Source organism: Ambystoma mexicanum, chromosome 12 (genome assembly GCF_040938575.1).
Source record: "Ambystoma mexicanum isolate Mex_15411 chromosome 12, UKY_AmexF1_1, whole genome shotgun sequence".
NCBI classification, from domain to species: Eukaryota; Metazoa; Chordata; class Amphibia; order Caudata; family Ambystomatidae; genus Ambystoma; species Ambystoma mexicanum.
Window position 1 is genome coordinate 1,066,243,255 of NC_090936.1, and position 17,334 is coordinate 1,066,260,588.

The 17,334-nt window shown below is 44.7% G+C and overlaps 1 protein-coding gene across 1 annotated transcript in view; it reads right to left on the minus strand.

Annotated features, from left to right (window-relative positions):
• The window catches only part of LOC138514720 (collagen alpha-1(VII) chain-like), a 1,453,166-nt gene that overhangs the window by 993,374 nt on the left and 442,458 nt on the right, over positions 1 to 17,334 (minus strand). Inside the window, exons 21-22 of the mRNA XM_069630120.1 lie at positions 10,016 to 10,210; positions 2,512 to 2,651 (exon numbers count right to left, since the gene is read on the minus strand). Coding sequence (XP_069486221.1) covers positions 2,512 to 2,651; positions 10,016 to 10,210 — 335 coding nt within the window. The remainder of the gene's footprint in view (positions 1 to 2,511; positions 2,652 to 10,015; positions 10,211 to 17,334) is intronic.

Consider the following 17,334-nt stretch of genomic DNA (forward strand, 5'->3'; position numbering starts at 1 on the left):
TCATCATACATTCACCTAACAACACAAGCAAGCACGCATCCATACACATAATTAAGATGCAAATAAATGAACATAAACAAACTTACCTTCTGCCGTGGGTCCAGAGATTCCCGTACTGCAGCCCCCTGGAAGCGTGAACAGGAATCAGGAAGTTTCATGGTCCCTGCACATGCATGCAAGGGGCCAGAGCATGGCTCCGGAGACGCCCCACTGTGCCTGCTCTGTCTGTATGTGCGAGGAGGCACAGGACCTTGCAGATACAGACGTTCAATTCCCCAGCCAGCATTTCAAAAGAGCCATGCAAGGCTGGGGAACCAAACGTCCCCAGCCTTGCATGGCGCATTGAGCTTGTGCTGCTGGGGAAGTTAAGAGCACTCCCCATAGCTGAAAAAAACAGCTGAGAGAGTGCTTGTATTTTACTGGGCTGGCTCCTCCATAATCGGGACCCGGTGGGTCAAGGCATCCTTGCCCATTATGGACAAGCCATCCCAGGGTGATTCACTGAAACGCCTGCCCACATGAGGGCCTTCGACTTCCCTCATTGGCAGAATTCCATCCAATCACAGAGTCTTAGATGGTGTCAAACCGCCTCCTGCACTGCTGAGCAGAATTGTGAACGGGGGACTTTGCCCTGCCCCCATTCCCAGTATACTGGCAGGGATCGTTTATGCAGCCCTATTGTGCTGCATCCATTCCTATACCTCAGAGTGACAGCAAGTACATCTTTCATAAAATTAAGTATGGCCCGTGTAGCTTACTGCACTGTGCACACTTATTTATTTCAATGTGCATTATTTCACTTTTATTAGTGATTTTCAAGGTGCTAAAGAGATATGCGGAAAGACTCACTTCTGTGCGAATTTAGATTTCCAATTTGTAAATCGTGTCTAAACTCAGCACTGACTCATGGCAGATACTTACACTTTCTGGGCAAAGTTTACAAATGCCTTGGGACGTCTCGCATTCTCCTGACTTGAAACAGAGGTGTCGCTAGGGCTGTCCCGGGGGTCTGTAGCACTGGGACTTTTGGTTGTTTAGCCGGATAGAAGCTCAGGGGCTACAACCAAAAGGCTAGCTAGCCCCGAGTCTCGACAGTCCCGACATTTACTTAGCCCCGGATCTTTTCCAGACCTAGCAACAACCCTGCCTTGAAATCTTAAGTCATTCATTGCAATCATAATCAATAGTATTTGCAGCTGTGCCCTTGGTTGAGTTTGATAACTGCTATCAGGAAGTGGCTGCAGAATTCACATGGGAATGATGCGCCAGAGACTATGTCTCGGGAGGATAGCTTAGGGGCAACATGCTCACCTTGGAAGCAAAACGACACGAAGCAACACAGGTTCGATGCCCAGGTCCGCGCTTAGAAACCTCTGGGTATTAAGCGCATTATAAGTAACCTATCAAATCATATCATATACGGGTAATTTTCAATGGCATAGTTCTTAAAAAAGCTTGCATAAATTAATTAGTAAAACCTTTACACATGCTTGTTATGAATCACGTCATTTTCCAGGATTCGTATGGTGGTCCATGAGCACGGATCCTAACTTGCGAATGCACCGCGCCATTCACTTTGCCTTTCAAATCCGATAGCATCCCCACCAGCATCAGATTTTGATGTGGGTCGGAAAGGCTATGGATTCATATGGAATCTGCCAGCTTTTTGCACCTGCTCAAAACTCGCAGATTCCATTGCAATGCAGGTCAATTCCTCCCGCCATGCATATACATGTCTGTAGGCATTCACAATTACATTCACTATTAACTGTAAACATGCATTGAAACCCAGGTCCTCATAGTGCAAAGAATCACATGAACATAAATGGAGCGGATTGCGCGTAACTGCAAATACCTTGGGTACCATTCGTGCTAAATCCGGGAACTGAAAAAAATTGAGTGCCTCTTTTTGTGCTCTCGGAAATGCTGGATTAGTCCTGTCCTAAAGCAAACAACTAGAACTTTTCATACACATTGAAAGTGGAATAATAAGAGAAAGGTAGGTTCAGGGTCTGACTAGGGTATACACTTGAGTTGGGAACCAATGAAAATGTGGCCCACAGTCGCAAATGGCAATTTGTTCCTTTTGTGACAGACTGAGCAATATCAAGTTTTTCATAAAAATGTCTTCCAAATTCTGAATTTTATGGAAAAGATTTCAGAAACACTGGTCAAAAATACTAGCTGCAGAGAGAAGTAACTCATGAAGCTGGCCCATGTTGACCAAACTAGTCCACAATATCATGTTGGGCCTGCCCTTTGGGCATTGCATGCACTATTGCCCCTTAAGCCAGTCAAAACCTGGGTGGGTCGTAGAAGGAAAGATGCACAGGCTTCCCTGCAGTTTAGGGGAACACTGGAGCCACCACTGAAGGCAGTAGTTGAGGACACCACAGTTTAATATCAGAAAGCATACTGGATCATAGCCCAGTGTTTCACAGGTACTTACAAACTATTTTGCAAACATGCAATACATCTGAAATATGGATCTTAGGGTATAAAAAGTCTTGCCTGTGTCCCCTCGGGTCCAATTTTGGGGAAGTAGGAGACGATTCGATAGAGGAAATCTTTTATCTTGTTGAAGTTGCTCTGCCCAATACTTGAGGAGTCGTCCACAAGAAACACGATGTCGGCTTTCAACTTCCCACATACTAGAAAAAGAAAGATGTTGGCAAGTGAACAGTGATGTGGAAACTATTAGGTGCTGGAAAATATGTTACATAAGTCAGCATCAGCATCATTGGGTGCAAAGGTGTTCGCACTCACTAGTGAGGCCATATAATGATTAGACAACTTTAAAAAAAATATATTTTTAGTTTTGGCAATTAGGTGGCACTCTATTTATCAGCCAGAATTATTGCACTGGAGTACAGCGAGGAGGGAGATGGCACGTGACAAGGGACCAATAGCTTTTTGGTGTTGTTTGGTACCTTGCCCACCCATTGGCTGTCCAATGACATGTTAGTCCCTATGTCCATTCCCTCCCACTACCTGCCCAAACACACCCAAAACACATCCTCCTGGGATCTCATTGAGCTATCTCTATCAACAAGTAACATCAAACTTTAGCCTGCCGGTTTTATTTCTAAGCAGTATGCAGAGAGTTAATGGCTTAAATGCTTCTGGTCATGTTCTAATGGTGTAATAAAAAGGTCTAACTTGTCCTATGATAAGGTGAGATGTCTCTACCTAAATAAACTAAGGAACGTCTGAGTCAATAAGTTTAACTTAAAAGTCTGTCTGTGTCCAAAACCTATACTTGCCCTCACAATTATAGCTAAACAATGTGTACGGATGTCGGTAATAAAAGAAACAGTGTTCAAAGTGATGTTCTGAGCTTCTTCCAGCTTCAGGTTTGCTTTCCAGTTCCCCTTCCCCAACTTCAAGGAAGTTCCACAAAGTCTTGGGGGTTCCCTTCCCCAAGAAGACAACAAAGTTCCAAAATGGCCTCAGGATTCTCTTCTCTTAAGGCCTCACCAAAATGTATAAGGTCGCAGGTTTTCCTTCCCCAAGACATCAGCTTGCACAGCTTACCAGCTTGTAGTTAAGTTCAGTCCCTCAATATTCAAAACCAGTTCCAGGTCAACGCTACACTCCTAGTTCTTGACAGTTCATACAGATTTCTTTCTTCTCCTTCACTTCTCTTTGTATATTTCTTTGGCTTTCACAGATAGGGTATCTCCAGTCTAGGCGCAGTTGTCGGATCACACGGCCCACCCAATACAGGTCACGCAACCGGTCACCCTATGCTTGCTTCCCACACAGGTTCTTCTGTAACTGGACCTGTGTTCTGGTTCACCCTCCATTGGCTTTCTCTTTCCCAGCCAATTGGTTTTGCCACAGTGTGTTTCCATATTTGACAGTCTTTGGACGTTGCCACAATGAGTTTTATCATGCAGTTCACTTTGTGGTGCTCCTTTCCCTTCACCACCTTGCTCTCACACTCCTCAGCAATGTTTCATACTTGCTTTACATTGCATTTCATCAAATTCGTTCTTAGCTTTCAATATACTGTATTAGTTCTTCACACCAACTTGGCGTCTGATCAGTGGTTTATTATAAGTGGCCATATGCTTTTAAAAACCTTTCTTTTAGTTTGGTATTCAGTAGTAAGTTCTTATGCCTTTGCTCACACTTCATTTTTTTGTAGTATTTACTTTGGTTCACTGTATCTTGCACTTCATCTTTCGTTCATTCGGCATTCACTTTTGCCACATAACAGCCCCAGGAGCACCCCAGTTCCAGTGTTCCCTGTTTCCTCACTCACCTGCCCCTGGCATCTCGTCCAGGAGGCTGTCTTCTCTTGCTCTGCTCACCATATACATTCTCAGTTGATTGTGAGCCCTGCTCGCAATTCGCTCCTCTCTCTCTGTGGGTTTCTGGCAGCTCTGCTCGCGTTCTTCCTAGGCCCACAGCTCCTGCTGCAGACACTGACCAGTGAGGCTCCCAATACTGTGGCCCTTGCACAGCCCCTCCAGGTCCGATGACACAGTTCCTTTCAGTTTCTTGTTGGAGTCCTGGTTTCCCCGACAGGAACCTCCTCGGCTGCCTATTATTCCACAGGATTTCTATATCGTCTTTTCCCATTTGTATGGCCTCAAAGTGCTTGTGGTGGGAACGTCCTCGGGGACCGAAGTCCGGGTATGGGAACATTCTCAGAAAAGGCGAAGAATGTGTGTGGGCATTTGGCAAAGATTAGGAATTAGGTGGGCTGGCTAGGCTCCATTAAGCAACCCAAGAGTTCAGGCATGTGCATGGGTGTTGAGGGAGGTCACGAGAGAGACTTGTTATGTGTCCAACTAGTGGCAGAGTTGTTGAGGCAAGTCTGGTGTAAGGATGTGAAAACTTAAGTGTCCAGCTAAACTGAATTTGACGTAGTCAGAGCTGCATTCTAATGTCTGTGGATGGACAGCCATGCCTGCAGCAGATGATCACCAGAGTGACGCGTTATACGTACCTTAAAGCACAGATGGAGCTTATCTTTGATCTTGCTGTGTGATCAGATTGTCTGTGTGAAAAGAGAAGTTCCCCTCCTAGGCTCTTCTAGGCTCGTCTAGGCTCTATGGACAGGCTACCCTCAAAGTCTTCTAAGCGCACTAGACCGGCTGACTTAGTACATCTTCTAGGTGTGTCAGCCAAGCTACCATAGTATCTTGCGATCATAGGAATCTCTAAATGCAATAGACAGGCTAGCCTTAAGGTCTTACTATATATCATCTAAGTTCTGTAACGGGCTACCTTCAGTAATATCAAGGATACTTGCATATATCTTTATGTGTTACAATGGCTATCTTATAGATGTTCTAAGTGTAGTGGATAGGTAATCGTCATACATTTTGAGCTCATTGGACAGGCTAACATTATAAAGTGCAACACAAGTGTCCACTCCCAAGTCCATCTAAGTGCAGCACACTGCCCACCCTCAAATTGTCTAACTTTCACAGATCTTCTGAGTGCGGGTCTGCAATGTTGCACCTAGAAAGAATATACTTAAACAAAGAGATAGGACACAAAACTACAACAGTACAAGTATAATACTGAGACCCTACACATGTTCCTAAATAGAACACACATACTCATATCTTGAAAAAATAGATAAAGTACAACCAAATGCAAAAAAATGTAAATTTATTACTCATCACAATGAGAAAAATAGAAACATTAGAAAAACAGACCCATATTTAAGCACAACAATTGGTTATAAAAATACAATTCAATTATTCATTCAAACCATTCATCACCACACCTTTATACCTCATACACAAACACAACCTTAGCAGCACATCACAATGTTATAAAACAAATGTGTTTTCAATGATGTACATAATCCCGACATGTCACATGTTTCAGTTCTTGTTGCCATACAATGGCTGAACTCTCTTCAGGGGAAAACAAACACTTCTTTCTTGTAGTATTAAAATTCTTTCAATGTTGTGCAGTAGGGGTCCTAAGCATATCCACCAACAGATGTAGTACACACCAGCTGGCCGTATAAACACCCTGCTCACAGTGCGTGATCCAGCCAGGGATCACATAAATGTAAGATAGTCTTTTACTGTCCCAATTCACGTCAAGATGCGATAGGTTCACTGGAACCAGTTGTTTCACAAGTGTTCATAAATTTGAACAACGCATAAATACGGCCACAAGTTGGCCGCTTCCACGCCTCTGCACTCCCGAAGGAGATCAAACTACTGCTTCCGTGTTCAAGGAAGTTTGAAGCAGTACAAGAAAGAAGTGTTTGTTTTCCCCTGAAGAAAGTTCAGCCATTGTATGGCAACAAGAACTGAAACATGTGACATGTCGGGATTATGTACATTTTTGTGTAGAGATAGTGAATATTAGGTGTGAATCTTGTTTGCCCTTTTTTGATTTAAGGTACTGTAAGGCCTGGGATGTAATTACCTTGTGCTATTTTCCCTGCTGCCTTGCTTTGGAAGTACTGTTTTCTTTCATTGAGAATTAACCACAACTCCTCTGTACAAGCCTAACGGACTGTGGGTTATCAGGAAGGCTCCCCTTGAGCTCCTGTGTTTTCTAACTAACTTTTCCTCTGAAGATCTTCATCAGAGCTGGAACTGTCCATTTGACTTTGGCTGTCTTGGTTTCCCAAAGGTCCATCTTCTTGATCCTACTGGCTTTGGTAATGCGGATTCCTCCATAGACATTAATTGTGAACACTTTTATAGTTAGGAAACAGACTGCCTATTTCCCTCTGGGAGAGTCTACTTGTTATTAACAGTTGCTAGCTGTGTTCTTTCTAACCTTAAACTTTCTCTCCTAAACTCATTTTTGCAAAGGTGATACATATAAGTGCTGTTACTGGCCTTAACTGACATCACTCTGCGTGCTGGATATGTAAAGCATGGAAAAAGTTATTCACCTGCATTATTGTTCCATTTATAAATTGATTGCATTTCTAATTGAATGTCATTGTTAGTTGCTGTATTTTAGATTTGCATGCATGCCTTGTGTATATATACATAAATATATTTTAATATAACTTTAAGTGAGTGTGTTCTTGGGTCTATGTATGTACTGATTTCATTGTACTGCTCTACGGCTCACATAACCCACTCTTAAGATAAGCCTGGCTGCTCAGCCACTCTATCGACTTATATAGTACAGGCCTATGTTAAGAGTTGGGTTCCTAATACTAAGAGATAAGTCTTATGAAGTCCCAAATCTCAAATCTACATAAGAGCTAGACATTTCCTGCGCCTAAATACATCTAAGAACAACACATTTCCTGCCCCACAATTCAACTAAGTGCGACACGTTTCCTGCCCCCAAATTACAGCTAGGTGTAATACATTTCCTACTCCAAATATCCATCTAAGTGCAATGTCTTTCCCACTCCCAAATTACAGGTACGTGCTATACATTTTTTTACGCCCAGAATATAACTAAGTGCAATACTTTTCCTACCCCCAAAAATCCATCTAAATGTGATGCCATTCCTACTCCCCAAAATCCATCTGAGTAGGACACATTTCCTACCCCTAAATACAGCTAAGTGTGACGCCTTTCCTACTCCCAAAAATCCATTTGAGTGCAACACATTTCCTACTCCCCAAAATCCATCTGAGTGCAACACATTTCCTACCCCAAACAAAAAACAGCTATGTACAACGCCTTTCCTACTCCCCCATAAAGAAGTAAAGTAAAGGTCAAAAAGGCAAAATCCTCTTTACTTTTACTCTGTGTCTTATACAATATGTCAATGCCGCCTGTAAATGATTCTTGGCAGATTGAATTTACAAGGGATTCTCTCTCATGAATCCCCCTCCAAGGAAAAACAAGCATTGGCAAATCCAACAGTTTAGGCTTTTGTATAAGCCGATGAAAGGAATTGTCCATGGTACTAAATGGCTTTTAATGATAGCAGTTGAAAAATGGTGTGAGTACTTGGCCATATAATAGAAGTGCCTGGTAAATGCCTATCTAATGCCCATACACAAACCAAAACTGTTGGTGTTACCAATGCTTGCTCTTTGCAGGACTTCAGTGAAGGACACGCACACAGCTGCTGAGGGCAACCTGTTTAAGAGATGTGTACCACAGCAGTACCGCGTTTACAGATCTAATGAAGCCATTAAGTCTCAGAAGACTACTTTAAAATAACGCAGTCAGGCACTTTGAGTGCAAAGTTGATTTTACAGTTTGATAGGATAGTTTAACGAGATCACAGTAGGATGTGTTTTGGAGTCGATGGGGCAGGAAGTGGGTAGGACCTGCCATACGGATTAGCATGGCGTTGGGCAGTCAATGGGTGGGTAAATAACCAAATACCACCTACAAGCAAGAGTTCTCCTCCTATGCCATCCAACCCTATCTGTACTCCAATGCAATAGTTGTGGCTCATAGGTGGTGCTTTAGCGCCACCTAATAGCCACAACTAATGAGCCTGCATTATAACTAAACACACATTGGGCACTTGGCTAATCAAATTGAAAATGCGGCAGCATAAATGGAAGGATTTCACACCTGAAGATCTGTGACTTCATGGGCAGGAGGGGGGTGCACCATTAGCACTGACTACATATACAAAAGGGGCGTGTCTGGAGGAGGGGCAATAGGAATACAATGCAGCTGCCTACAAGAGCACATAGAACGAGCTGCACCACATACGAAGATAAAGTTATTGCCCCCTGTCACAATTTGCCTGTGGTATAACCTGAATTAAGTCAAGTTTGGAATCGGTATTAGTATATTTGTTCGGTTGTATTTGACCGAATGTTACATTTGACCGAATTTGGCCAGCAACATTTGATCGAATGAAACCGATCAATTAGGCTTATATGTGCCAAACATAGGCAGCGGGTGTTGCAGGGGTGTCACCTGCTCCATATATTCGGCACGTATGATCCTTTTGGGGTTGCAGGGTCCCCCGTATCAATATTGGAGGCGGGGGACCGAAAAAAAGAAAAAAAGGATCCTGGCTGTGAGTTTCTGACCCACATTGGAGGGACGGATCTGACGCGGCAGGGCTGAAGTGGACCAGGCGGCGAGATAACAGGTAAGTGTGGGGCGGGTGTGTTGAATAATCTTTTTTTTCTTCAAAACCCGCAAAGCTGACCGCATGCAACATCACACTATAGGATGTTGCATGCAACCCGTTTTTTTCCTGTCTATTTTTGTCGACCAATTTGTTTTGGGTCAAACCTACCCAAACCATGGCACACAGGCAAATCTGAAGGAACAAACATAACTTATTTTTGGAACATGTTTCACTGGAATTGGAACAATTCCCCCACTATTTCATATCACTTTCAAGAAAAAAAGAAAATCCAGATTATGTTTACTCTTTTCACTTTACATTAGTAAACTTCACTTCCAAAGACTTCCACCTAAGTATTTGCCCTTTCTTTTGAAAGCAATGCATTTGGTCACAAAGAGTGGTAGGTGCAAATTGGCATTGCAATGATGGGAATCTTTGTAAATCCCCATGCAAGTGCAGGTGGCGGGTGGCCACCATCTTTAACTGAGCCTACCACACACTGCATTGATTTTGCAAGACCCTAAAAGAGTGCCCATAACTGCATGGCCAGTTTGGGGAATGCAAGCATCTGGGTCTAACTGTGCCAAAAGGCAATTCGTTGGTGGTGCAGCGTTCAGCTTAATTACACATTGCTTGAAAGTAAACCTAACAAAGGGGAACCCACAGTGACTACCTTTAAGTTGCCATTCTTTCCTTAATAACTTGATGATAGCTTCCCTGATGACTCTGCTTCAATACAACCACATTCCCACAATGAAAGTGCAGGTTCGCCACAATCCTCCAGTAGTCTTCTACTTCAAGGCACAAGGCCAAGGCCGCCATCAGTAGGGAGGCACCAGAAAGCACTCTACAAAATCTAAGCACTTTCAATTTCTCCTTACCGCATTAAGCCTGTGCCGACCGCACAGGAAGTGGGACAAAATGGCGCTTTGCCTGATGTGTCATAAATAGGTGCACAGGGTGCGGCCCTTGGAAATATAAAGTGAATTCAGCAAGCTATGGCGATGTACTTACTTGGACCTAAGATGGTTGTCGATGGCATAGTTGATCCAGTGGAGGTAAGGGCAGTGGTGTGTGGTGTGGAGGTGGTGGAGGGAGGCGCCTGTCGAGGTGTGATCCGGGCAGCAGAGCTCGTTTTCACGGGTCGGGTGGTGAATTTCTTATGGGTGGCTGGCGCTGCTGGTGTGTTTAGCTTCCTGCTTGAACCAACTGCGGAAATAGTGTTACAGAAAAAAAAGAAGACACCATGAGTACCACATGGAAATTTAGGGTGAGGTGTGTACACTCATGGGTTAATACTTGACACTCTAGGATTTTCATGATGCAAGACACATGTGCTTTTCACTAATCAGTTTGCTCAAGTTTTGTTGTAAAATGCTAGGCCATGGAATACAAAGGCAAGACCTATAATTGAAGGGAGAAATGTACAAATCTACAAGGCAGAAAGTTTCCATTCTATGGAGGAGGAAGTTCCGACTTTACAGTACCAGGAAGACGCAACAGGAGTACCAAACATATATGTTAGCAGTGATATGAAATTATTGAGGTCCCAATATTGGGAGACAATAATTACGATGTAAAATAAAGACTTGAAGTTAAAGAAAGGGTTGCTATGATAGACAATGGAATTTAATGTGGAATGTGAACCATCCATTTGTTGCGACATGCTGTCAGTTCAGCTGGTGTAGTTTGGTGACCTTCTCCCTTGATCTCCTTTGCTTGTCGTTTCCTGCTGCCTGGATTTGCATTGTGTTTATGATATCCCTGAAGCCCACCCATTCCTGGTTACCTGCTCACTGGATCTCCCTTGTGTATAATATCCCAAAAGGTCATCTGGTTCTGTTTTCCTGCTGCCTGGCTCTCTTTTGTGTATGATATCCCTGAAGCCAACACACTCCTCCATACCTGCTGCCTGGCTCTCTTTTGTGTATGATATCCCTGAAGCCCACACACTCCTCCACACCTGCTGCCTGGCTCTCTTTTGTGTATGATATCCCTGAAGCCAACACACTCCTCCATACCTGCTGCCTGGCTCTCTTTTGTGTCTGATATCCCTGAAGCCAACACACTCCTCCATACCTGCTGCCTGGCTCTCTTTTGTGTCTGATATCCCTGAAGCCAACACACTCCTCCATACCTGCTGTCTGGCTCTCTTTTGTGTATGATATCCCTGAAGCCCACACACTCCTCCATACCTGCTGCCTGGCTCTCTTTTGTGTATGATATCCCTGAAGCCCACACACTCCTCCATACCTGCTGCCTGGCTCTCTTTTGTGTATGATATCCCTGAAGCCCACACACTCCTCCATACCTGCTGCCTGGCTCTCTTTTGTGTATGATATCCCTGAAGCCCACACACTCCTCCATACCTGCTGCCTGGCTCTCTTTTGTGTATGATATCCCTGAAGCCCACACACTCCTCCATACCTGCTGCCTGGCTCTCTTTTGTGTATGATATCCCTGAAGCCCACACACTCCTCCATACCTGCTGCCTGGCTCTCTTTTGTGTATGATATCCCTGAAGCCCACACACTCCTCCATACCTGCTGCCTGGCTCTCTTTTGTGTATGATATCCCTGAAGCCAACACACTCCTCCATACCTGCTGTCTGGCTCTCTTTTGTGTATGATATCCCTGAAGCCCACACACTCCTCCATACCTGCTGCCTTGCTCTCTTTTGTGTATGATATCCCTGAAGCCCACACACTCCTCCATACCTGCTGCCTGGCTCTCTTTTGTGTATGATATCCCTGAAGCCCACACACTCCTCCATACCTGCTGCCTGGCTCTCTTTTGTGTATGATATCCCTGAAGCCCACACACTCCTCCATACCTGCTGCCTGGCTCTCTTTTGTGTATGATATCCCTGAAGCCCACACACTCCTCCATACCTGCTGCCTGGCTCTCTTTTGTGTATGATATCCCTGAAGCCCACACACTCCTCCATACCTGCTGCCTGGCTCTCTTTTGTGTATGATATCCCTGAAGCCAAAACACTCCTCCATACCTGCTGCCTGGCTCTCTTTTGTGTATGATATCCCTGAAGCCCACACACTCCTCCATACCTGCTGCCTGGCTCTCTTTTGTGTATGATATCCCTGAAGCCAACACACTCCTCCATACCTGCTGCCTGGCTCTCTTTTGTGTATGATATCCCTGAAGCCCACACACTCCTCCATACCTGCTGCCTGGATCTCTTTTGTGTATGATATCCCTGAAGCCCACACACTCCTCCATACCTGCTGCCTGGCTCTCTTTTGTGTATGATATCCCTGAAGCACACACACTCCTCCATACCTGCTGCCTGGCTCTCTTTTGTGTATGATATCCCTGAAGCCCACACACTCCTCCATACCTGCTGCCTTGCTCTCTTTTGTGTATGATATCCCTGAAGCCCACACACTCCTCCATACCTGCTGCCTGGCTCTCTTTTGTGTATGATATCCCTGAAGCCCACACACTCCTCCATACCTGCTGCCTGGCTCTCTTTTGTGTATGATATCCCTGAAGCCCACACACTCCTCCATACCTGCTGCCTGGCTCTCTTTTGTGTATGATATCCCTGAAGCCCACACACTCCTCCATACCTGCTGCCTGGCTCTCTTTTGTGTATGATATCCCTGAAGCCCACACACTCCTCCATACCTGCTGCCTGGCTCTCTTTTGTGTATGATATCCCTGAAGCCAAAACACTCTTCCATACCTGCTGTCTGGCTCTCTTTTGTGTATGATATCCCTGAAGCCCACACACTCCTCCATACCTGCTGCCTTGCTCTCTTTTGTGTATGATATCCCTGAAGCCCACACACTCCTCCATACCTGCTGCCTGGCTCTCTTTTGTGTATGATATCCCTGAAGCCCACACACTCCTCCATACCTGCTGCCTGGCTCTCTTTTGTGTATGATATCCCTGAAGCCCACACACTCCTCCATACCTGCTGCCTGGCTCTCTTTTGTGTATGATATCCCTGAAGCCAACACACTCCTCCACACCTGCTGCCTGGCTCTCTTTTGTGTATGATATCCCTGAAGCCCACACACTCCTCCACACCTGCTGCCTGGCTCTCTTTTGTGTATGATATCCCTGAAGCCCACACACTCCTCCACACCTGCTGCCTGGCTCTCTTTTGTGTATGATATCCCTGAAGCCCACACACTCCTCCACACCTGCTGCCTGGCTCTCTTTTGTGTATGATATCCCTGAAGCCCACACACTCCTCCACACATGCTGCCTGGCTCTCTTTTGTGTATGATATCCCTGAAGCCCACACACTCCTCCATACCTGCTGCCTGGCTCTCTTTTGTGTATGATATCCCTGAAGCCCACACACTCCTCCATACCTGCTGCCTGGCTCTCTTTTGTGTATGATATCCCTGAAGCCCACACACTCCTCCATACCTGCTGCCTGGCTCTCTTTTGTGTATGATATCCCTGAAGCCCACACACTCCTCCATACCTGCTGCCTGGATCTCCTTTGTGTATGATATCCCTGAAGCCCACACACTCCTCCATACCTGCTGCCTGGCTCTCTTTTGTGTATGATATCCCTGAAGCCCACACACTCCTCCATACCTGCTGCCTTGCTCTCCTTTGTTTATGATTTCCCTGAAGCCCACACACTCCTCCATACCTGCTGCCTGGCTCTCTTTTGTGTATGATATCCCTGAAGCCCACACACTCCTCCATACCTGCTGCCTGGATCTCCTTTGTGTATGATATCCCTGAAGCCCACACACTCCTCCATACCTGCTGCCTGGATCTCATTTGTGTATGATATCTCTGAATCCCACTCCTGGTTATCTGCTCACCGTATCTATTTTGTGTATGATATCCCCAAAGGTAACCCGGGTCTATTTTCCTGCTGCCTGGATCGCCTTTGTGTATGATCTGCCTGAAGACCACCCGCTTGTGGTTTCATGCTTCCTGGATCCCCTTTGTTTATGATTTCCCTGAAGCCCACCTGCTTGTGGTTTCCCGCTGCCCAGATCTCCTTTGTGTATGATATCCCCGAAAGCCACCTGCATGTCAGTCATTATCAGTATAATAAATTACAGTCCCTTCCAATTCCATTTCTGCTCTCTGCTGCCCTCCGCGCTTGTACCTTGCTGTGGCTCCTTTTCAATGTAGCACAATACAAAGTGCCACTAAAGTAAATTCTATGATAGCTTTTTTGTTTTTTTATGAGATTTCCTTAGGTCTCATGCATGTTTTGTACAGGCCCCTTTCGGATTGGTCCCTTTTAGAGATCGTGTTCTAACCAGATGTCTTATTTGTACACTGTCCTTTGATAGAAGATCGCTGGGCTCATACCAAAGGCTCATCTTGATTTGAAGATTTACCTAATTTTTGGCAGGAGAGCTGTGCAAGCTGCCTCTTATCAGACGGGAAGGATCCACCCAGTGGACTTGCACATTTTGCCTTTCCAAGCCTGTATGGCACCATGAATTCCAGAGGCAGGGCCTGGAGATGGTGGGGTTCACCTGCTGACATTGCACTATTCACGGTGTACGTGCAGCAACTGGATCTTCTATTTTTGCTGTTGGGCACTCTGGTGTCTTGCGAGAACAACCAACCCATGAGTGTAAAAAACCCAGAAGGAGTCTTGCTGCTTGCATTGTTTGGTTGCTGGCATTTTGATGAGTAAATGGGAAGGGTTATGAAATAAACTCATGGTGCTTGGATTTTCTCACATATCTACATCTCATGTCTTTAGAAAATTGACGACCTCTCTCATCAGACTGATTCACTGCATGTGCATTCTCTGTCTTCCATAGTTCAAGGAATGGTTAAATCAAGAGATAGCGTACTAGGGGTCATCGTCAAACTTCAGAGATCTGGTTTGCTCCTGAGGTGGCTGAAATCCCACCGACTTCCTTCACACGATAGCAAATTACTTGGATCCAGATTCATATCAGACCTCAGCATTGTGATGCTTCCGGACGGCAGGAACTCCAGGCTGAATATGTAGGATTTGCCTGCATCATCACAGCATGGGGCTCAAATCACTTGACAACTTTGATGTTTTACATTTTGCTTCACTAGGATCCCATTCTACACTCTATCTAAGTCACTCTTCCTTTTTTGCCAGTCGTCAGGTATGACCTCCAGTGATGGTTGCACAGGGAACACCTGCTAGAAGGAGTTCTGGGTGCTCCCCCCACCCCAGAGAGCATGACAATGATTGAAAGCAATTGAGGCCAAGGGGATATCTTGGGTTCCTCCATGGTCATGGAAGGTGGTCACACAAGGAGCAAATCTCCTGGTCTATCTGAAATGAGTCATTGACAAATTATGGGTCCTGCTGTTTTTTCTTTTGTTTAATCTAGAGTGGTCAAGTGGGCAAGGTGTGTATGGACAGCGGCATGGCTTAGTAATGCATACATCTGAGGGTAGACATGAGAACATTTTGTCTCTGAATTCTTTAGCACTCAGTTTGACTGCTTGGGCAGAGAATGTCCTGTTATCACTGGGGGCAATCCACCTACCAGGTGTGAGGAAGATAGTGTGGACAGCATATGCAGTTTCTTTGATCCTTCCCTTATTCCCAGTGTCTCTTCCATTTTAATTGTTTCATCATTTGTCTTTGGCTCCACAATCCAGTAATCAACTTACTTGCCTTAAACCAGAATGTTTTGTTTTGTAGTTCCTGCCCAGGATTTCACAATCTGTTCAAATGGGCAGTGGATCCTCTAGGAGTCATTTTGTGGACCAATGAGCTCTACCTTTCCATTGAGATTCCATCTGTCCTTCTCAGGATCAGGAACAGGAACAAGGGAGCAATGGTAATTATGGCAGTTTCTTTTCCGTGATTATGTGGTGGTTCCCATTACTAAGGCTAATAGCAGTCAAGCCAGAATGGATTCTCCCACTGTTCCCCGTCCACCTGAGAACACTTCAGTTGTGCTCGGGGAATTTCCTCCTCTCTACATTTCAGTACAGAAGGTGAAAGAAGAGGCGTCCAGTTCAACGGTTTACCAGTGAATTACTGATTTAAATTCCGCTGCCCCATGAACCACCTCATGTTCTAGCACCTGCGAAGCACTGGAAGCCTTTCCAGGCCTTTTGCATGAAGAAAACTCTCCATAAATTGCATTGTGATTCCTATCACATTGTGTCATTTCTTCTTGATAGTGTTGATCTCGCTCTTTCTGTGACCACACACAATAGTGCAGTGGCCTGAGATGATGAAAGCAGTCCAATAACCTTGACCAGGTGTATCTATGGCAAGGGTCTCTTCTCCAACAGTTTCAAACGTATCAATCCTCTCAGTCAAGAGGACCTCACTCTGTGGGATCTAGCATTGGCTTTGAACTGCCCACAGACCCCACCATTTGAACATTTCTCTGAAGCAGCTTGGAGTTTTATGTCCTAGAAAATCCCTTTTTGACCCACCTTGGACAATTATGGTACCTGTTTGGTCCCTGTTTCTTTCAGCTTGTTTACAGATTCTTCCAAAAAGTTTGGTTCTAAGGAAAGGACCATCTGCTTAGCTTGAAGTTCTCTCTTCTTTCCACATTAACCACAATGCCACGCTGCCTCCTTTATTTCCTCTCTCCAACAAAGTACTTCTGTCACCCAAGACCTGGAGCCTTCAAGTGGTGAGTGAGGGAAAGTTGACATTCATGGTTAGTCCAGTAGAGTAGTTGTTTTTCTTACTTTTTTGGAGATTATGGGCAACGCTGGAACGCTGTTGGAAGTACAATCTTGGAGACCTTTTGAATGGATTAAACCAAAGTACACTTGTAAAGAAAACATGTTAATTTACTATCTTTGTAAAAACTAAGAATTTGGGAATGTGCCAGTCTACTGCACTGCTGGTGGGGATATAACTGGAAATACTGTGAGCTGCACTGGAGACAGACACATTGTGTGTCTGTCTCCAGTGCAACCTCACACCAGGTACCTCACATATGTTTTGCAAAAAGAATTAATTGAATTCTGAGAATGATGCAATAAGTTTTGTATTTATGTTTAAACCACAAGGTAAGTATTAGATACACTTTACAACATGACCAGAGGGTTAGTAAACAGACTGATACACACATCTGTTTCAACTGAAGTATTGAATTGGTAGGTAATTTCCAACTAATACACATATAACTGGCATGTATTAAGCCTAATTATCCTTATTACCCATGTGGAAACAAGTTGAGGGTGGCTCATCCTGATTTTTTGAATGAATAATAACACTTTAAATGTAAGTGTGGGCACAAGAAATAATCAAACAAGTTGATGTGGAGTATGCTTCCAATGCTGTTGTCTGCATATACATTTACTAGGAGTGTTATGCTGACACAATTTTCGGCCTCGAATGCTCTGTATTTATACTTCT